Genomic DNA, 23,094 nt, shown 5'->3' with positions numbered 1-23,094 from the left:
AGGTCCACCTGGTTCAAACACACTGCAGGATCTGACTAAGGTCTGAGTGCTTCCACGTAGTGTTCGCAACGGTAGACAACTTGTGACTGGCCAGCAGCAACTATATATAGTGTAGCGCTCTCTGGCGCCACCTCTAAGTGATGGACCAATAAAAACTTGCTCTGGCGTCAGCTGAACAGCCTGGTCAGCTGGTCCCCTCTTGGCCGTCATAAAAGTTCTGCCTCTCAGCGCGCGCCTATTCCTAAACCTGTGTGAACTAACAGACTCAGCCACACCAGAGGCACGCTGCTGCGCGCAAACCGCCGCGTTGGACGCGGAATCAGCCGCCTTGCTGTCAGAACGCGCGGCGGCTTTTCCGCGTTTTCTCACAATAACAAGACGATGTACAAAAGGCATTATTGTGGAAAAAAAACATTTCTCAGTTTTTATTTAAATTTGAGAAAAAAAGTGTCCAGTCCAAAATTGTTCATACCCTTCACAAACTGTCACAGTCTGTGGGAAAATCCAAAGTTATATACCATTCCAAATAGTCCAAGCTGTTCTAAAGCATCCTAATTACCTTAAAAAAGCTGTTTTAATCAATTCAACAGGTGAAAAACAGCATCTCTCTCCAGTTGGTTTGTGGACAGTCATGGCTAAGACAAAGGAGCTCAGTGAGGACCTGCGTCTGCGCATTGTGGCTGCTCACAAGTCAGGAAAGGGCTACAAGACCATTTCTAAATGTTTTCCAGTTCCAGTGGCTACAATGCAAAGTATTATTAAAAATATACAAGATGTTCTGCACTGTGGAAAATCTCAGACGATGTAGTCGGAAGCCAAAAGTGACACCTGTGCTGGCCAGGAGGATAGTGAGAGAGGTGATAAAGAATCCAAGGATCACCACCAAGGCCATCCTGGTGAATCTGGGCTCTGCTGGTGGCAATGTCTCAAGGCAAACAATCCAACGAATACTGCACACTGCTGGGTTCCACTGATGCAGAACAAGGAGGACACTACTTCTCCAGATAAGGCACACAAAAGCTCGCTTGGCCTTTGCAAATGCTCATCTGGACAAAGAAGAAAACTTCATGGGCCTGATTCACAAAGCGGTGCAAAGTGTTTGCACACGAGTGAAAAGCTCTTTATCACGCCTAAACTCAGTTTAGGCATGATAAGAAGAAACTCAAATACCTTCTACCAGCCCCCTTCAAGCTGATCGGCCCCTTGCCATCCTCTTCCACTTCCTGGATCATCCACTACGGCTCCCGATAATTCAGCCAGTTGGGGGCCAGTTGGCTCAGTCTGGCCATGCTTTCTCTACCCCGTTGTGCAAACTCAAGTGTTTCAAAGTTTTGCGCGCAACAGCACACACGCGCACGCAACGCCCCCGCTTCGCGCGCAGCGTCCATTAAGCCCTATGGGACTTTGCGCACGTGCGTGCGCGGTTGCGCGCGGGAGCTTCGCGCGAAGAGCAGCACAAATTGGTGATAACTAGGTGGTGCAAAGGTTATCACGCCTAAAGTCTTTTAGGCGTGATAACTGAGTTATCACCGCTTTGTGAATCAGGCTGCTTGTCTCCTGTGAAATAAAAATTGAATGGTTTGGTCACAATAATGTTTCCTTCATATGGCGTAAAAAAAGGAGAAGCCTTTAACCCAAAGAACACCATCCCCACTGTCAAACATTGTGGTAGGGACCTGATGCTTTGGGGTTGTTTTTTCAGCCAATAGACCAGGGACCCTAATCACAGTAAAGTAAACAGCACCATGAAAAAAGAGTAATACATGAGGATTCTCAACAACAACATCAGGTAGTCTGCAGAGAAACTTGGCCTTGGCCACCAAAGGACATTTCAGCATGACAATGACCCAAAATACACAGCAAAAGTGGTGAAGAAATGGTTAGCAGACAATATTAACGTTATGGAGTGGCCCAGTCAGAGCCCTGACTTGAATCCAATTGAGAATCTGTGGAGGGAGCTAAAGATCAGAGTGATGGCAAAAAGCAGGGGCGCCTCTGGCCATTTTGTCACTCCAGGTGAGGAAATCTGAGCCGCCCCCCCCCCATTAAAATAATCACAATGCTGCAGCATTTCACCAGAAAATAATCGTATTACAGTAGTAGTTCAGTGCAATAATACGAGCCGCCGATCTACCGCCTCTATACCACTGTGTCCAAATGAAAAATGTACTGTTTGATCGTAATTTTGATACATTTTTGTAACGGATTCATTGATCGAAAGTATAATCGATCTGGGATGTTGGTAATTACCAGATTCAATCCTAGTGAAAGAATCTGTCAGTAAAAATGAATGCATGTATTGACAGCTATAGGCTAGGGTTGCTAATAACAAGATCGGGGGGATTAAATTGTGAGGGTAAGAGGTGGTGGGGGTCAAAGTAGAGAATGACAAGGAACATTTATATTGCATTTTTCTCCTGGTGGACTAAGGAGCTGCAGCCACTAGGACGCACTCTATAGGCAGTAGCAAGGTTAGGGAGTCTTGCCCAAGGTCTCCTACTGAATAGGTGCTGGCTTACTAAGCAGGAATAGGTGTTGGCTTACTCAGCAGGAATAGTTGAGGTTTGCTGATGTTTGAACCCAAATTGCCGGTGCCAGAGGCAAAGCCCTTAACCATTACACTTTCCAGAGAGAGGGGAGAAAATAACTTTTATTTAGCTTTCCTGTACGACTAGTAGACAGCCAGCACTAGGGTAAGGGGGAAACGAAGGTTAAAGAGAATTTGTATTGTTAAAATCGCACAAAAGTAAACATACCATTGTGTTAGGGGACATCTCCTATTACCCTCTGTCACAAATCCACCGCTCCCCGCCGCATTAAAAGTAGTCAAAAACAGTTTTAAAAATTTTGTTTTTAAACAAACAAAATGGCCACCAAAACAGGAAGTAGATTGATGTACAGTATGTCCACACATAGAAAATACATCCATACACAAGCAGTCTGTATACAGCTTTCCTTTTGAATCTCAAAAGATCATGTGTGTGTTTACCTTCTGTCCCCTGCTTCTCTCATGCACTGAAGTGACAGGCTTCCTGCAGAAAGCTCTGCCTGTGCCTGTGTTTGTAATTCCTCAGTATGTGTCAGCCAGCTACTTTCACAGCTTAACAGAGGAGGATTTTTATCCAGCTCTCTTCTATCACTGATAAGATAGCAGAGATGCTGCTGCCTTATGTAAATAAAACACACACTGGAGTGTGCATAGAGGGGCCTGGAGACTGTGCATAAACAGACCAGCACGGAAGAGTTGGCAGCCTTCCAGACACAGGCCGACAAGTCTGACAGGGGAAATATACATTGATTTATTACAGAGACAGTGCTAGTAGAAAGTGCTGCAGTAAGGCAGAGCACATTAGAACAGCTTTAGGAACTTGTAGGATGGTAGAAAAACGTTGTAATTTTTGGTACAGTGTCTCTTTAATAAGGGAGAGAAGAGAAGTGGAGAGATACTAAGATGGAGCAGAGAGCTTAGATAGTATTGCAGTCCCATACCACACAGAGGCTACCTGCCTGTTATTTGACTCCTCCCCTGCCAATCTCTCACACAAGACTGCAGCAGCCCTCTTGGAGTCTAGGGACAGTCGAAAACTTTTCACCCTGTGTAATACCTTATCAAGCTGTCCACATGCAGACTTTACAATGGTGAGAGAGCAGACAGAGTTTTTTTCTTTGGACTCTGTATAAGGCAAGCCTCCTCAGTCAGCCTAGTGCTTCACATTGCCTTATACAAGAAAAACCTCAAAGCACCAGGCACTGTACCAGCAGCCTGGAGGAAAATCTCTCCCCTCTGCCCCTGGCCAGTCTGTTCTGCTTCCCAGAAAGACACAATCCTCCTCTTCTGATTTGTTTTCACAGTCATAAGGAGGGGCGGGACAGGAATGAACAGACACACTCTAGATCCCGAGATAACAACTAATTAGGGAATGTCATACAAAGTGTTGTAGACAAAAGTTTTGTAGACTCCTTATGAGAGGCTGAGCAGCAGATGCTTTCATTAGAACTTTTTATCTCCGCACCCTCAGTTTTCAGTCTCTACGGACAGGAAAAAAACTTTTTTTCCCCTGGAAGCGCCCCCAAATAAATCTGCCGCTCCAGGCAGTTGGCTTATCAGCTGGTGCCTAGAGGCGCCTCTGGCAAGAAGACCCTCCAGTCTGAAAGATTTTGAGCTCATTGCTAAAGATAAATGGGCAAAAATACCCATGGAGACATGCAAAATGCTGGTCTGCAATTATAGGAAGCGTTTGATTGCTGTAATAGTTAATTAAGGCTTTTCTATTGATTATTGAGAAGTGTATGAATAATTTTGGACTGGACACTTTTTGCTCAAATGTAAATAAAAGCTGAGAATTTTTTTGTACACAATAATTCCTCTTGTACATCGTCTTATTATCTTTTGGGAGACACCGATATCATTTCCCATAAAAAAAATTACTTGCCGGTTGAATAAAAGTAACTTTAAGTCAAAATTTGCCAGGGGTATGAATAATTATTAATTATAGCTTAATGAAAGCAGTCCCATCCTAAGATATCCTGAAAAAAAAACATTTGTCATGAAACCACCTTTGCTGCTGTTTGCTAATAAAGCTAAATCATTGGGGTAAAAAAAAAAAAAAACTTTAACGGCCACATATCACCTGTTGACCCTGAGACTCTGGGCAGTCCTGCAACTCAACCAAAATTTGAGGGCCCATTTTCATTTGCACTAGTGTGCATCTTGGAGATGCATGCCGGCACTTGAATTAAAATATCTCCAAATCTCTCTAATTTTTTCGCATCTTGCATGCGAGGCATGGCGCCTCACATGCAAGATGCGAAAAAATTATGTTGACAGCACACAAATTCAGATAGGCTGCAATTCCCTGTCCAAATTTGCATGCGGGGAATCACTAAGAATAGCCCCCAGTATAGACAGGCCCTAACTCAATGCCTTTGTGTATGAATTTTCCATTTTTTTCTTCAAAGTATTCAGAACGTGAGTTTACAAAAAAAAATTCAAATTGGAAAGCTGGGGCTGAACCACTGTTTGACACGCCGTCACAGGTTATTTCCATGGCATTTAAAATTATTTAAATGCAAAGTACTGGATGTCACTATATTTATTGTCATAAATAACCAATGAGTATGATAATTCATGGTAAAAAGTTAACATACCAGCAGCAGGCGTTTTAATTCCCAGCAATGTCGTATTTACATGTCTCCATCTATGGTTACCATTGTCATAAAAATATATGATACATAAGTATTCCCCATAGTCAGAGTATGTAATGTTTTCTATGTCCAGATTATATTGTTGATCAGATTGCTTAAATCTTGAAAAAATTCTCTCTTGAGGACGGCACAGCTCATTGGATGAAATGTTGTGATGATAAGATTCTTGTTCTATTTCCGCTGAAGATAAACACTGAGTAGATCCATTAGTATACTTAGCTATCCAAAGCAACACATATGAATGTTTTAATGTAACATGACAAGACAATGTAACCTTTTGATTCTCTGTAGTAGTTGCTGGATATTTTTGAAGTGTATCTGTAAGCAAAGATGTGACAAATTTTAGTTTTTTAGAACACAAAAACAGCATTATATTAAAAATGTAATTGTGGTAAATAGTAATATTTTAGCTAAGCCATCCAATGGCTCCTTACATGTCTGGAGCCAAAGCATTAAAACCACATGCCCATTTTGTGAAGGTCCCCCCTTGTGTTGCAAAACTGCTGTGGCCCATATAGGTATGAAATCCCACCAGACCTCAAAAGATTTTCTGTGATATCTGGCATCAAGATCTTTTAATTAGTGAAAGTTGTGAAATAAGGCCCCCATGGATTTGGCTTGTTTTTCCCTCTCCCAGAAATGGATAAATAAGCATCTCCCAGATGCTTGATCTGATAGCATTCTGGAAAACTTGGGGTCCAAACAAAATGTGATTCAGCATTAGAGATGATTCATGAGATGGTAACTTGACAGGTTTGTTGCAATTTTTGTTGCAAATAGCATGCATCTTGGAACAAAGTTAAATAAATAAAGTAGCTGCTGATTTGCTGTCTGCAACAATTTTGCAAGAAACTTGGCTTTAAAGTGGTCTGAAACTCAGCATTTCTTTTTTGCTCTAAAGGATTATTTACAGCCTTAAACCTACTACCAGAACAAAAAAAATGTGGCAGAATAGCATTCAAACAGTTAAACACAGCACTTTGTTCCGCAGTGGAATGCTCCTTCAGCTTATGACCCGCATCCGAAGAGGCGATAACATTATCTTTTGGTAGTAAACTGAAGAAATAGCTTGATGCACACAAATAGCTTGATTTCTTGCTAAGCCGAATTGTATCCCATACATCAGACGGTGCAACTTCCAGATAGAAACCAAGTAATATATAACATAAATATAAATATGAACAGTAAATCCAGGAGGAGCGCTTGTCAATAGAGATGTCGCGAACGGTTCGCCTGCGAACGGTTCCAGGCGAACTTTGGGGTTCGCGTTCGCCTGCACCAGGCGAACTTTTGCGGAAGTTCGATTTGCCCCATAATGCACTATGAGGGTCAACTTTGACCCTCTGCATCACAGTCAGCAGGCACATTGTAGCCATTCAGGCTACACTAAGCCCTGGAGCCCCACCCCCCTTATATAAGGCAGGCTGCGGCGGCCATTAGCCTCACTCGTGTGCCTGCTAGAGAGTAGAGACAGACTAGGGACAGCTGCTGCAGACTTGTTCTTCTAGGGACAGATTAGTTAGGTTCTTGGCTGCTTAGCTTGCTCCTGGCTGATTGTTATTGCTTTTATAGCACCCCTCAATAGCTCTTTTCAGAGCTCATCCTGTACTTCTTTTTTTTTCTGTGTGTCAAACTGACACTTTTGTTGCATGCACAGCCTTGCTAATTGATAGTGTGTGTGCCACTGCCAGCAGCCCAGCACATTCAGTGACTACCTGTGTGTGTGACAGGGAGCTGCACATTGTACTGCCCAGTACTGCATATACCCAGTACCTGTTGTGTTTACTTAACCCACCTCATCACTGCATGCATATACCTAGCTTTGTGTTGAGTGAACCCAGCTCACTGCATCTAACTACCTGTTGTGTTGAGTGAACCCACCTCACTGCATCTAAGTACCTTTACTGTTCAGTGAACCCAGCTCACTGCATCTTACTACCTGTTGTGTTGAGTGAACCCAGCTCACTGCATCTAAGTACCTTTATTGTTCAGTGAACCCAGCTCACTGCATCCAACTACCTGTTGTGTTGAGTGAACCCACCTCACTGCATCTAAGTACCTTTACTATTCAGAGAACCCAGCTCACTGCATCTTACTACCGGTTGTGTTCAGTGAACCCAGCTCACTGCATCTAAGTACCTTTATTGTTCAGAGAACCCAGCTCACTACATCCAACTACCTGTTGTGTTGAGTGAAGCCAGCTCACTGCATCTAAGTACCTTTCTTTTCAGTGAATCCAGCTCACTGCATCCAACTACCTGTTGTGTTGAGTGAACCCACCTCACTGCATCTAAGTACCTTTACTGTTCAGTGAACCCAGCTCACTGCATCTTACTACCTGTTGTGTGCAGTGAACCCACCTCACTGCATCTAAGTACCTTTATTGTTAAGTGAACCCAGCTCACTGCATCTAAGTACCTTTATTGTTCAGCGAACCCAGCTTACTGCATCTTACTACCTGTTGTGTTCAGTGAACCAAGCTCACTGCATCTAAGTACCTTTATTGTTCAGTGAACCCAGCTCACTGCATCCAACTACCTGTTGTGTTGAGTGAACCCACCTCACTGCATCTAAGTACCTTTACTGTTCAGTGAACCCAGCTCACTGCATCTAACTACCTGTTGTGTTGAGTGAACCCACCTCACTGCATCTAAGTACCTTTACTGTTCAGTGAACCCAGCTCACTGCATCTTACTACCTGTTGTGTTCAGTGAACCCAGCTCACTGCCTCTAAGTACCTTTATTGTTCAGTGAACCCAGCTCACTGCATCTAAGTACCTTTATTGTTCAGTGAACCCAGTTCACTGCATCTTACTACCTGTTGTGTTCAGTGAACCCAGCTCACTGCATCTAAGTACCTTTATTGTTCAGTGAACCCAGCTCATTGCATCTAAGTACCTTTATTGTTCAGTGAACCCAGCTCACTGCATCTTACTACCTGTTGTGTTGAGTGAACCCAGCTCACTGCATCTAAGTACCTTTATTGTTCAGTGAACCCAGCTCACTGCATCCAACTACCTGTTGTGTTGAGTGAACACACCTCACTGCATCTAAGTACCTTTATTGTTCAATGAACCCAGCTCACTGCATCCAACGACCTGTTGTGTTGAGTGAACCCAACTCACTGCATCTAAGTACCTTTATTGTTCAGTGAACCCAGCTCACTGCATCTAACTACCTGTTGTGTTGAGTGAACCCACCTCACTGCATATACCTAGCATCCCCCCCGAGATGGACAAAATGGACAAACCAGGTAGAGGAAGAGGTAGAGGCAGACCCAGACGAAGGCCACCAGGCACCGGCAGGTCTGTGCGAGGTGGTGTTGCTGTGATTTCGTGCGGACCTGTCCCAAAATACAGTGCTCAGAAGAAGGCATGTGCCATCACTTCCCAAGATCAGGACATGCTTGACTATTTAACACAGAACTGTAACGATAGGTGTCAGCTACCAGAGAGAATCTAATTATTAGTGATCTGCATCTTATCACCAAGAATACAGATCTATACCTGATTATGGATGATCTGCAGAATCACCAATAATACAGATATAGTACTAACCTCTAGACACCTGAAGCGTGTAAGTGTTTGGTGTAACAGTAGGAATTGAACCACCGGGGTAGCAGGTGGTCCAATTAGTAGAGAAGACTCTACTGCAGTCAAGGGCTCCAGGAGGGAGAGTCCCCGACTGGTCTTGCAGCAGGGCCCCCCTCTGAGGAGCAGGGGACCCCTGCAGGAGGACTGACCACCCAAAGGTTGGGTGACCTCCAGAAGGGTCGGGCAGGCCGGGTCGGCAACACACAGGCAGATAAAGTACAGAGACAGGAGACAGATTCGGTAACCAGGGACAGGCAGGGTAGGCATCAGTAGATCAGATGTGCGAAGGTACCGAATCAGAAAACAGAAGAGAACTTAGGAGAGATACAATTCATAAACAGATATCCAATAATGCCTAGTCTTGAGTGTGAGGTCCGTGGTCTCACACCCTGGAACTGGTCTAAGGAATAACACAGATGATATACAATATTCCTAGTCTGGGGTGTGAGGTCCGTGGTCTCTACACCCTGGAACTGGTTAAAGGAATAACACAGATGATATACAATTCCTAGTCTGGAGTGTGAGGTCCGTGGTCTCTACACCCTGGAACTGGTCTAAGGAATAACACAGATGATATACAATATTCCTAGTCTGGGGTGTGAGGTCCGTGGTCTCTACACCCTGGAACTATGCTAGAGAATAACACAGATAATAATACAGTGAACTGGCTAAGTGTGGATTCCCAGGTCCTCCTGGTTCCACCACACTGAAGGATCTGACTAAGGTCTGAGTGCTAACACATAGGTATTCGCAACGCTAGACAACCAGCAACTGAACAGCAAGAGATATATATAGTAAAGCGCTCCACAGCGCCGCCCAGCTCACCATCAACCAATCACCTGCTGAGCTGGGATCAGCTGACCGCCTCGATCAGCTGACCCTTCTCCTATTGGCATAAAGAGCCTGTCTTGCGGCGTAGCTCTCCATCTGTGTGCACTACTAGGTCCAGACAAAATAGAAGCATGTTACTGTGGGGAAACCGCCGCTCTGTGCGCGGATTCCGCCGCCTCACTACCAGAACGCGCGGCGGCTTCTCCGCAATCCGTCACAAGAACACCTCATCTTCCGCAGCCACCAGCGTTACAACAAGCACCACATCCGCTGCATTTGACACTTCGCAGGAGTTATTTGGTGGTGGTGGTGAAATCACTGATTCACACCCACTACTGCAACAAGAAGAAGGCGCAGGTACACCACCTCATACGTCTGAGTTAGGTGGCGATAGTATGGACGTAATGTGTGAGGAGGGGGATGATGAACCACCTGAAGTTGGTGCAGTTGAGGAGGTGTCTGAGGAAAGCGAAGCTGGCCAGGAGGATTATGATGACGATTATACGGATACCACATATGTTCCCGGTAGAGGAGATGACCAGGGGGACAATTCAGAGGAGGAGTCAGAGAGGAGTAGGAGGAGACTACTCCATGATAGAAGCAGAGGGAGCTCGTCCTCAGAAACAGCTGGGGGCAGTGTCCGGCGCCATGTATCGCCAGCTATGGCCAGCCAGCCAACATGCCCTTCAACGTCAGCTGCTGATGCCACCGTAGCGCCATCACCTCAGGGGGGCTCAGCGGTTTGGAAATTTTTTCACGTGTGTGTTTCAGATCGGAGCAAAGCCATCTGTTGTCTCTGCCAGCAAAAATTGAGCCGTGGAAAGGCCAAACGACACGTAGGGACAAGTGCCTTACGAAGGCACCTGGAGAGAAGGCACAAACAGCTATGGCAAGAACACCTGAGGAAAAGCAGCACCCCTCAAAAGACAAGCCACCCTCCTTCTCCTCTTCCTCCTTCAGGTGCATCGTCTTCATCCACTTTCTCCTTTGCACCTTCACAGCCACCCTCCTCCACACCGCCTCTTCCCTTCAGCGGTTCCTTCTCCTCTGCCCACAGCAGTACCCAGCTGTCCGTGAAGGAAGTATTTGAGCGTAAGAAGCAAAATGTCTGCCAGTCACCCTCTTGCCCGGCGTCTGACAGCTGGCGTGGCGGAACTATTAGCTCGCCAGCTATTACCATACAAGCTGGTGGAGTCGGAGGCTTTCCGTAAGTTTGTGGCCATTGGTACACCGCAGTGGAAGATACCAGGCCGCAATTATTTTTCACAAAAGGCCATACCCAAACTGTACCATGCAGTTGAGAGGCACGTGGTGTCATCTCTGGCACACAGCGTTAGGTCAAGGGTCCACCTGACCATGGATGCCTGGTCTGCCAAGCACGGGCAGGGCCACTACATTACATACACAGCCCTTTGGGTCAACCTGGTGACCGATGGCAGCAAGCAGGGAGTACGTGGCTGCGCAGCGGACCGACTTGTCACACCTCCACGGCTTGCAGGCAGGCCTCCAGCCACCTCCTCTCCACCTGCTACCACCGCTTCGCTGTCGTCATCCTCCTCCTCCTTGGCTGGTGCCGCGATCTCCTCTCCAGCTACACAGCCCCAGCACCCCAGGGCCTATGCTGCATGCCAGGTACGACGGTGTCACGCAGTGTTAGACATGTCTTGCCTGAAAGCGGAGAGTCACACTGGAGCAGCTCTCCTGGCTGCTCTTAACAAACAGGTGGAGCAATGGCTGACCCCGCACAAGCTTGAGATCGGCAACGTGGTGTGTGACAACGGCAGCAATCTCATTGCTGCGTTGAATTTGGGAAAGCTGACACACATACCCTGCATGGCACATGTGCTGAATCTGGTCGTGCAAGGATTTGTGTCCAAGTACCCAGGCTTAGAGGACGTCCTGAAGAAGGCCAGGAAGTTGTGTGGGCATTTCAGGCGCTCTTACAAGGCCATGGCACGTTTTGTGGACATTCAGCGTAGAAACAACTCCTAATTTGCGATAGCCCGACTCGCTGGAATTCCACACTGCTGATGTTCTCTCACCTGCTAGACCAGGAGAAAGCCGTCACCCAGTACCTGTATCATTACAGTACAAGGACACAATCTGGGAGGATGGGGATGTTGTGGCCCAACAACTGGACACTGATGCGAAATGCATGCAGGGTCATGGAGCCCTTTGAGGAGGTGACCAAACTGGTGAGTCGCGATGAGGGCACCATCAGCGACTTGATCCCCTACGCCTACTTCCTGGAGCGCGCCGTGCGTAGAGTGGTGGATACAGCTGTGGAGGAGCGTGAACGAGAAGAGTTACAGCAGCAGGAGTCGTGGGAGCCATTTACACCCGAACCCGATGTTTCCACAACACCTGCGGCAGCACAGAGGGGGCAGGAGGAGGAGGAGGAAGAAGAGGAGTCGTGTGGGGAAGGAGAGGAGTCAGACTCTGATGATGGTGATGATGAGGAAGGTGTTTCTGTGGAGGAGGAAGAGGCGGCGAAAGAAGAACAACCGCGGCAGCCGTCACAGGGGGCTTCTGTTGCTCCACGTTCCCGTGGTATTGTTCGTGGCTGGGGGGAGGAAGAGGAGTTGCATCCCGTCACTGAGGAAGAGCAAGAGGAGATGGAGAGTACGTCTGCATCCAGCTTTGTGCAGATGTCCTCTTTCATGTTGTCCAGCCTGTTGAGGGACCCCCGTATCAAAAAACTCAAGGCGAATGACCTGTACTGGGTGGCAACGCTACTAGACCCTCGGTACAGGCACAAAGTGGCAGACCTGTTACAAACTCAACACAAGGCGGAAAGGATGCAGCACTTGAAGAACAAGCTGTCGATGATGCTTTACAATGCGTTTAAGGGTGATGTGGCTGAACAACGCAATCAAGGTACCACTGGCAGTAACCCTCCTCCTCCCAAGTCCACGCAGGCAAGGACAGGATGCTCCAGCGATCTCAGGGTGATGTCGGACATGCGGACGTTCTTTAGTCCAACTCCTCGCCATAGTCCTTCCGGATCCACCCTCCACCAACGCCTGGACCGACTACCTGGCCATGAGTGTGGATGTAGACACTGCGAAAAGCGACAATGAACCCTTGGACTACTGGTTGCGCAGGCTTGACCTGTGGCCACAGCTGTCCCAATTTGCCATACAACTTCTCTCTTGCCCTGCCGCAAGCGTCCTGTCAGAAAGGACCTTCAGTGCAGCTGGAGGCATAGTTACTGAGAAGAGAAGTCGGCTAAGTCATGACAGTGTTCAGTTCCTGACCTTTATCAAAATGAATGAGGAATGGATCACGGAGGGCTACTGCACGACCGAAGACTAAGTCAGTCCCCACACACAGCATCTCTGCCTGCAGGCCGCTTGCCTTCTCCGCCACCACCAACAGGGTCCAGGACTCTAGACAGATTCCTGAATTTGTAAGGCCGCTGCTAGCAGCGGCCGCTACACTAATTTTTCTGGTGCGTGTACATGCCTGGCTAATTTTTCTGGCTGCACTGCGGGCGGCTGCAACAAAAATACAAAAGGCATGTACATGTGCCCATCCCCCTTCGTGATCATTACCTTGCCGCGGTGAAGGGGCTTGCGTATCACAATGAAGCAATGACCGCTGGCTATTTGAGTGTCTCGGGTGGGGGTGGCACACAAAAGATAATAAGGTCGTTGCTTTATTGTGGTCAGACCAAATTTGATCAGCTGGACAGTCACTGTTGTTCTATCATTGAGCTACCACAGTCCGGCGACCATATGGGCTTGAAAAACACCACGGCCTACACTCTGGCCATGGTGCGCACCAGTCCAGCATGGCCGTCACTACGCAAACAGCTGTTTGCGGTGCGTTACACAGTGAGTTTGGTGTGTCAGTGTGAAGCAGAACTCTAATTACACTCCCTGATTGATGTATACACATGCAAGATGTTTGAAAGCACTTTAGGCCTGCAATTTAGCATTCAATGTGGTTTCTGCCCTTAAAACGCTGCTTTGCGTCAAATCCAGATTTTTCCCCGGGACTTTGGGCATGTATCCCACTCCGCCATGCCCCCCTCCAGGTGTTAGACCCCTTGAAACATCTTTTCCATCACTTTTGTAGCCAGCATAATTTTTTCTATTTTTCAAAGTTCACCTCCTCATTGAAGTCTATTGCGGTTCGCGAACTTTTACGCGAACCGAACTTTCCGCGACGGTTCGCGAACTGAAAATCGGAGGTTCGCAACATCTCTACTTGTCAATAATTCCACCCCAAATACCCTGATTAAGGGTTATATTTAAGAAACTTTGGTTTATTAATGTGGGTTGTTTTTGTGGGTTTTTGCTTTTTTCTTTGGGCCTTTACCCGCAGATCTATTTTCTTCCTAATATCAGCCTTGGTATATGAGCATTGCAGGATTGAGAATGGGTCTTTCTATTCATATCTCCCATGCGAAGTGATACCTTTCTATTGCTCCCCTTTCTCTGCCCCTTCAATTGTGGTTACAGCTGTACGTTTTTTTTGTTTTTTTTTTATTATATTGTGTGAAGGATTACTGTATTATAAGGATCAGTGATGACTGGTATTAATATATTTGTGGGTTTTATTACTCATTCGGTTCTCAATGAGATCTTTTATTTCAATGTGATCATGTATGAAATGCAATGTATTAATGCCTACCTTCCTCTTTGGTATTATTTTTAATTATTGTCTTTATGTTCCATTCATGCCTGTATTGCGTGACCTGTGTGGTTCCACTCCAATCCTGTGATGCATTTTTTGGGCATATAGAGGTAAGCGGTTCTTTGCAGTTCACGCTGGTTCAGGCGTATAACCGCCTTTGTATGCAACTTTTTGGCTGCGTTGGTTTATGTGATGCTGGGTGAGCAACCTTACTTTAGCTAGCGTTACGTCACATGGTGCGTGAGGCGGCTAGAAGGTGGAAGCATCTTGGGTGGCCAGAGTCCAGTCCAGCCCAACTCTTTTCGAACGGTCACTCTACCCTATGTTAAGCCACATAATACCGTTTTCTCCACCTTACAGCTACGCGCAGTATCCTGTAATGATGAGTGACGTATCTGATGATCTGAACGAGCTCTATCAGCACAATAGTCAGTATTTTATTCAAAGTGTGATCACACGTGATTGGGTGCACAGTAATATACAGGAGTACTAGAGAGTGATAGCCCTGAGTGACAGGGGCTATCACTCACAAAGAGTGGTCGTACAGGCAAAGTCGGTAACAGATCGGTCAGTCAGACGTACAGAATCGTCCGGCAAAAATCGGAGCGAGTATTCAGGCAGTAGTCGGCAACAGATCAGATTGGCAAAGGTACAGAATCGTAAGGCAGAGAGTAATTAGAGTTTCAGGCAAAAAGGTCATACACAGAAATATACAATATACATGTAATGTTCTCTGGAGAGGAAGCTGCAAGCAGACGCCGAGAACGAGCTTGTCAGTGGCTCATAGGGTTGCTGTATCGCGCGCGCGCATAGACAGGACCTTTATGCTGGGAGGAGGCGCGTCAGCTGACCTGCCGGTCGGCTAATGTCAGGGGAGACTCGCGGCGCTTCTGATTGGTTGATGGGAGTGGGCGCGGCTGTAGGGTCTCCTCTGCTTCTTAAGCCCTCTGTGTTCACTTGCAAACTGGCTGCTGTCGTGAATACTTAGTGTCAGCGCTCAGACCTTAGTCAGTATCCGGTGTGCTTTGATCCGGGAGGAAACCGGGGATTTCACATAAGACTAGGATTGTTATATATTGTTATTACTTGATATTCTGTGTATGACTCTGACTCACTTCTGACTTTGCTCTTGCTTATCGATTCTGTACTTCTGCCCATCTGATTCTGTTGCTGACTCTGCCTGAATTATCTCTACCCTCTTGCCTGCCGTATTTGTACTTTACCAGCCTGTCTGTTACCGAACCTAGCCTGTCTGACCACTCCACTCACCAGTGAGCCCTTGTCACTGGTGAGGTTCTACTGATAGTACCCACCAGCTCCTCTGGTGAGGTCTAGTTAAACTAATCAGTTACCTAGTTGCACCAAGCACTATACACTTCAGTTATCTGTTACCTATACTGGTATTATTGGTGATTCTGCAGATCACCACATAATCAGGTATAGTGTCTGGATTATTGATGATACTGCAGATCACACAATACCCAGACGTCTGTGTTGCTACACCAATCGTTACAATACAATAATAATAATTCCTCTGCACTCCACAGCTCCCCCTGTTGACAGGAATTTCCCTCTACAGGTGCATTGCACCTTTTGCTGGGTTCCCGCAAATTATACGCTTGTGGAGGATTTCCACAGTGTCAGCGCACGTCTTGTGCGCTGATCACGGAGAGAATTCCACAATCGTTACACTACTGCAACCAAATAGATCAGCAGGGCTGCCAAGCAACTAGTATTGTTTAAAAGGCAATAAATATGGCAGCCTCCATATCACTCTCACCTCAGGTTCACTTTAAATTACAGTTAGCCCCGCCCTCATCTGGTCATAACCACGCCCATATAGCGACACCCAGAAATTGCTCCAGCACCTGCATAGCTCCCCCCCCCCCCCCCCAAAAAAAAATCCTGGAGCCGTCACTGGGGATGAGCAAGTCGGACACATCTGTGCGCGCATTGTGAGTGGTAGCGGCCGTTGCCTAGAGCCCGTTTTTTGATGTACGAGCCTTTTAACTAGTAATGAATATAACATTAGTAGCAAAAAAAGAGTCTCATATTTTTATTTTCAGTTAGTTTTTTTTTTTTTTTTTTTTTTTTATAACATTGCATTATACAGGATCTTCTAAAAAAATAGCATACTGTGTAATTAAAACAGTAAAAGGCTTGAACTACTTAAGTTGTGTGTAATGAATCTAAAATGTAATAAAGTCTAATGTTTATCAGTACATTACAGAAAATAATGAACTTTATCACAATATGCTAATTTTTATAGAAGATCCTGTACTGTCACAGTTGCAGTTTTAAAACCACACTCAGTCTTTTAAGCTACAAAACAAAGCAGAAATATTGACCTTTTGCACCTTCGTGCAGCAAAACCTTATCTCAAACTGCCTCTCACTGTTTCTTGGCTGTTTAAGTGCTTCAGAAAACAGGACTGTATTTGACCCAGTAGGTTGAATAGCTCAGAGAAGCAGAGATAATTAAAGTTTTTTTAACTCTTCATATACTGGAAAACCATATGAGACTCATACCTGTGCTACTAATGTTCTATTTCTTAGCTGTACTACACATACAATTCATTATCTCATAAGTTTATTTCCACTTCAGGTTTAGTTTAAGTTACTGAGAACAGAGAAGGATCAATTTAGAAGACAAATAAGTATTAGGCATTTTTAGGTTATCAGAATTCAGGAGGGTTTAATGTTAGTTTAAGAAACAAAATTAGGAGAGGGCATAGCCGGCCTTTGACCAGAGTGACCGGAGCGGTCGCTCAGGGCGCCGGATTCCAAGGGGGCTCCTATAGCTGGCTAATTATACTGAGAGCACCTACACCTGACTTTCAATACTGAGGGCACCTACACCTGACTTCCTATACTGGGGGTACCTACAGCTGGCTACCTATACTGAGGGAGTGCACCAACGCCTGGCTAACTATACTGAGGGCACAAACACCTGGCTACCTATACTGAAGGCACCTATGCCTGGCTATCTATGGGGGGAGACCTACACCTGACTTCCAATACTAGGGGCACCTATAGCTGGCTAGCTATAGTGAGGGAGGGCACCTACTCCTGGCTACCTATACTGAGAGCACCTACACCATACTTCCTTTACTGGGGGCACCTATAGCTGGCTACCTATACTGAGGGAGGGCACCTACTCCTGGGTACCTATACTGAGGGCACAAACACCTGGCTACCTATACTGAAGGCACCTATACCTGGCTATCTATGGGGGGAGACCTACACCTGACTTCCTATACTGGGGGCACCTATACCTGGCTACCTAACTATACTGAGTCTGAGGGCACTTTTTTTGGGGGGGGCGCACTGCGGCTCTAACGCATGGTGAAAATTGTCGTGTCGGTGCTGTGCAATCATTCTAAATTGGGGGGGGGGGGTGCAACTGTCCCACTGTTTTTATTAATATTCCTGAAAGGTTCTAGCCTTCATTTTTAAGTTTATTAAGGATAATGCACTCTTTCCATCCGTTTTGTGGTTATTAATAGTATTTTTCTATTATACATATGGAGATCTGAGCATTTGGCGTGATGTGTCACGACTTCAAAAAGGTTGGGAACCACTGTCCTAGAAGGTAACTCAGGAAAAAAGGTGAATTGCATATGGGCCTGTGTGTGTGTGTGTGTGCACCTGCGTGCATGTGCGAAGAGGATGAAAGGGGGAGGGGGCACAATAATCAGGTTTCGCTCAGGGCGCTTTGAAACCTAAGGCCGGCCCTGGGAGAGGGAGTTAGTGTTACAAATACTGCAGGCTAGAGAGAAAGGCCAGAGTCAGACATCAGCAAGGCTGAAATGTGAAGGAAAGCGTTAGGGTCAGCCTGCCTGGTGACGTCTGGAGCTTACAATCAGGACTGCCACTGGAGAAGACCATGCTCCTTGTTAAAATAAATTGTACATTTCTTAAAAAGACAGAAGGTAGCACTCTAGCCTGCTGCTGCATGCTTCCAAATACCGTAATGCAGGACTTTAAAGGATACCCAAGGTGACAGGTGACATAAGGAGATAGACTTGTGTATGTACAGTGCCAAGCGCACAAATAACTATGCTGTGTTCCTTTTTTCTTTCTCTGCCTGAAAGAGTTAAATATCAGGTATGTAAGTGGCTCAGTCCTGAGAAATTCCAACTATAAAAAACACTATCCTAGCAGAAAATGGCTTCAGAGAGCAGGAAAGAGATAAAAAGGTTCAATAGTTTATAGATTTTAGCTCTGTCATACTTCAATGAATGTGTCATTGAGTTAAAAAAAACAGTTAAACACTTAAAAAGTAGGTTTAAACATAAAATAAAACTGTAGAATATATCTTAAAAAGTCATTTTTAGGAGAAGGATGGGAAAGTTTGGGCAATGTTGTTAATCGTCATGATTTTCCTGCATAAATCGTTGGTTGTTAGGATAAAGAAATGTCAGTTAAATATATCATATAGGAGACACACACACAGTGTTGTTTGAGAAGTGAAATTAAGTTTATTGCATTTACAGAAAGTGCAGAATAATTATTTAAATAAAATTAGGCAGGTGCATAAATTTGCACTGTTGTCATTTTATTGATTTCAAAACCTTTAGGACTAATTATTGGAACTCAAATTGGCTTGGTAAGCTCAGTGACCCCTGACGTACATACACAGGTGAATCCAATTATAAGAAAGAGTATTTAAGGGGGGCAATTGTAAATTTCCCTCCTCTTTTAAATTTCTCTGAAGAGTAGCAACATGGGGGTCTCAAAACAACTCTCAAATGACCTGAAGACAAAGATTGTTCACCATTATGGTTTAGGGCAGGGGTCAGGAACCTCGTTGGCTGAGAGAGCCATAAACGCCACATATTTTTAAATGAAATTCCATGAGAGCCATACAATACAGTATGTTTCAAACTGGGACAGTAGGGCTCACGTTTCTGTTGCTATGGTGATGTGTATAAAGTTAATCCTCCGGACAGCAGACGTGTCAAACACGTCTTCAGCTTTTCTTGGGTTTCAGCAACATCAGCAATTTCCCAGAGGGCCAGACAGGAGAAATACCGACTAACAGCTTGTACAATTAGCTAGCTGACTTGGGGGTTGATTCACTTTGTAGGACGGGATCCCCGCACTTTAACCCAATAGGCTGCTTGTCAAGTGACAGACAGCCTATTGGGCCAGTCAAAGTGCGGGGATCTTGTCCTACAAAGTCACTGGACCTGACAGGATCCAGGGTGGGACAATTGGAGCAGCTGTTCATCCTGGGGGAGTGCGAGTAAGTTAGTAGTGCATGCTACAGCAGTAGGGTGCCTACTTTGAAAATGTTATTTGCGCTGCCACACTCAGCTGCGCTGCTTGAGCAGTGTAGCTTAGTGAATCAACCCCTACTGATTTGTATGTGAGCCAGATGTAGCCATCAAAAGAGCCACATATGGCTCCCGAGCCATAGGTTCCTTACCCCTGGTTTAGGGGAAGGATAGAGAAAGTTTTCTCAGAGATTTTAGCTGTCTGTTTCCACAGTTAGGAACATATTGAGGAAATGGAAGACCACAAGCTCAGTTCAGGTTAAGGCTCGAAGTGGCAGACCAAGAAAAATCTCGGATAAACAGAAGCAACGAATGGTGAGAACAGTCAAAGACAAATGTTACATAAAAGAACATGCACACCAGACAAAAAGATGCTTTTAAATGCAATGCTTATTATTGAAAACTTGTACATGAACCCCGATAAACGGGCAGGATACAAACATAAACATATTAGCACAATTTTAACTGAACAATCAGCAATGACACAATGTTACAATATCCTGACACAAACAGAGATGGAGGAAAGTCAGAATTTACCCAACAGCAGCGCTGTTTCGAGGCAATTTGAGCCTCTTGATCACGGGCAATAAAAGTCCAAACAGGCAAACAGCAGATAGGCAACAGATGCGATCATGCAGGGCGGCGTCCTCTTCATGCTGTGTCCAAACTCAGTTTAAATACATGCCATCTAACAGCTCATTGGCCCAAAGCACCGGGGCCGGCCCAAGTGACGCATGCGTACACGCGGCAAATTGCCGCTATACGCATTGACGTCACATCCGCTTCCGCCATGTTCCGTAATGCAAAAGTCATTGCGTACAAACGTACGCGTGTAATGCGGAAAAATCAATGCGTCCATACGGATTTTATGCCATATGGAATTTAGACTCTGCATATATGAACGGAGCAAAGCGGAGCGTTACCCTGGCTACAGAAAACCGCTTCCTGGTGCAATTAACGGACCAAATGGAACTTTGGTCCTTAGTTTATAAATCCAAAAAAGTTCTCTACTCTTCAATTTCTGCTCCATGGTTTTTTAACTATCTCCACTACCCTAAAGCGTAACTGTGATATACAGTGACCAGCAGTGTAGAAATGGCGCGCCATTTCTACACTGCTGGTCACTGTATATCACAGTTACGCTTTAGGGTAGTGGAGATAGTTAAAAAACCATGGAGAGGTGGTGATATGGAGCAGAAATTGAAGAGTAGAGAACTTTTTTGGATTTATAAACTAAGGACCAAAGTTCCATTTGGTCTTAATGAGGAGGTAGACCTGTCGGTTTTGTAGACTGTTGGTTACTGTCAAGAAGGATAGTTTTATATTTTATGGCATTGTTGCTATTTAACAATTTTATATATAGTGTCTTGTTCTAAATATGTCTGTTTGTGTTTTCTTGTAGATTTTGCCCGGAAAAGCACCGTTAATTGCACCAGGAAGCGGTTTTCTGTAGCCAGGGTAACGCTCCGCTTTGCTCCGTTCATATATGCAGAGTCTAAATTCCATATGGCATAAAATCCGTATGGACGCATTGATTTTTCCGCATTACACGCGTACGTTTGTACGCAATGACTTTTGCATTACGGAACATGGCGGAAGCAGATGTGACGTCAATGCGTATAGCGGCAATTTGCCGCGTGTACGCATGCGTCACTTGGGCCGGCCCCGGTGCTTTGGGCCAATGAGCTGTTAGATGGCATGTATTTAAACTGAGTTTGGACACAGCATGAAGAGGACGCCGCCCTGCATGATCGCATCTGTTGCCTATCTGCTGTTTGCCTGTTTGGACTTTTATTGCCCGTGATCAAGAGGCTCAAATTGCCTCGAAACAGCGCTGCTGTTGGGTAAATTCTGACTTTCCTCCATCTCTGTTTGTGTCAGGATATTGTAACATTGTGTCATTGCTGATTGTTCAGTTAAAATTGTGCTAATATGTTTATGTTTGTATCCTGCCCGTTTATCGGGGTTCATGTACAAGTTTTCAATAATAAGCATTGCATTTAAAAGCATCTTTTTGTCTGGTGTGCATGTTCTTTTATGTAACATTTATGTATTTTTATAACATTGCACCCTGCGTGATTTAGCATTGGTCTATATAGTTTGATGGTCTATTTATATGGGTGTGCAGACCCTAATGTACATATATAACAGTCAAAGACAACCCACAGACCAGCATTAAAGACCTACAACATCATCTTGCTGCAGATGGAGTCACTGTGCATTGTTTAACCGTTCAGCGCACTTTACACCAGAAGATGCTGTATGCAGAAGAAGCCTTTTCTCCGCCCACAGCACAAACAGAGCCACTTGAGGTATGCTAAAGCACATTTGGACAAGCTAGCTTCATTTTGAAATAAGGTGTTGTGAATTGCTGAAACTAAAATTGAGTTATTTGGGCATAACAAGGGCCGTTATTTATGGAGGAAAAACAACACAGCATTTCAAGAAAAACACCTGCTACCTGTAATAAAATATGGTGGTGGGTCCATCATGCTGTGGTGCTGTGTGGCCAGTGCAGGGACTGGGAATCTTGTCAAAGTTGAGGGACGCATGGAATCCACTCAGTGTCAGCAGATTCTGGAGACCAATGTCCAGGAATCAGTGACAAAGCTGAAGCTGCGCCAGGGCTGGATCTTTCAACAAGATATGACCCTAACCACTGCTCAAAATCCACTAAGGCATTCATGTAAAGGAACAAATACAACGTTCTGGAATGGCCATCTCAGTCACCAGACCTGAATATAATTGAAAATCTGTGGTGTGAGTTAAAGAAAGCTGTCCATGCTCGGAAGCCATCAAACCTGAATGAACTAGAGATGTTTTGTAAAGAGGAATGGTGCAAAATACTTTCAACCACAATCCAGACTCTCATTGGAACCTACAGAAAGCGTTTAGAGACTGTAATTTCTGCAAGAGGAGGATCTACTAAATACTGATTTCATTCCTTTTTTGTGGTGCCCAAATTTATGCACCTGCCTAATTGTATTTAAACAATTATTTCACACTTTCTGTAAGTCCAATAAACTTCATTTCACTTCTCATATATCACTGTGTGTGTCTACTATATGATATATTTAACTGACATTTTTTATCGTAACAACCAACGATTTATACAGGAAAATCATGACGCTTAACAATGGTGCCCAAACTTTTGCATCCCACTGTAGATACAGGTAGTCCTCGGTTAACGAACGAGATAGGGACTGTCGGCTCGTTCTTAACCTGAATCTGTCCATAGATCGGGACAGTCATCTTTGCCCCCGTTTTTAAAGCAGAGTAAGCGCAGCGGAAGGTAGATAGAGGACATCTCACCTGATCCTCGGCGCTAGAAGGTCCCATCGTGCTGCCCGGCCCGTCCTCTCGCTCCGTCCACTGTCCTCCCGGCGGCTTCTCATGCGTCGCATAATGACGGATCAGGAGGCGCCGCCACTAGGGGGCTTTTCCTGATTGCGCCATTATGCAACGCATAAGAAGCCGCCGGGAGGAGAGTGGACGGAGCGAGAGGACGGGCAGCGCAGCTTCCGGGCAGCACGATGGGACATTCTA

The 23,094-nt window shown here is 45.4% G+C and overlaps 1 protein-coding gene across 1 annotated transcript in view; it reads right to left on the bottom strand.

Moving 5' to 3' along the window:
• LOC137562258 (uncharacterized) overlaps nucleotides 1-23,094 on the bottom strand; it is a 91,584-nt gene that overhangs the window by 37,550 nt on the left and 30,940 nt on the right. The window contains exon 3 of the mRNA XM_068273590.1: nucleotides 5,149-5,523. Coding sequence (XP_068129691.1) covers nucleotides 5,149-5,523 — 375 coding nt within the window. The remainder of the gene's footprint in view (nucleotides 1-5,148; nucleotides 5,524-23,094) is intronic.

This window comes from Hyperolius riggenbachi, chromosome 3, assembly GCF_040937935.1.
Source record: "Hyperolius riggenbachi isolate aHypRig1 chromosome 3, aHypRig1.pri, whole genome shotgun sequence".
NCBI lineage: Eukaryota > Metazoa > Chordata > Amphibia > Anura > Hyperoliidae > Hyperolius > Hyperolius riggenbachi.
This window is presented reverse-complemented; position numbering and strand designations above follow the sequence as displayed.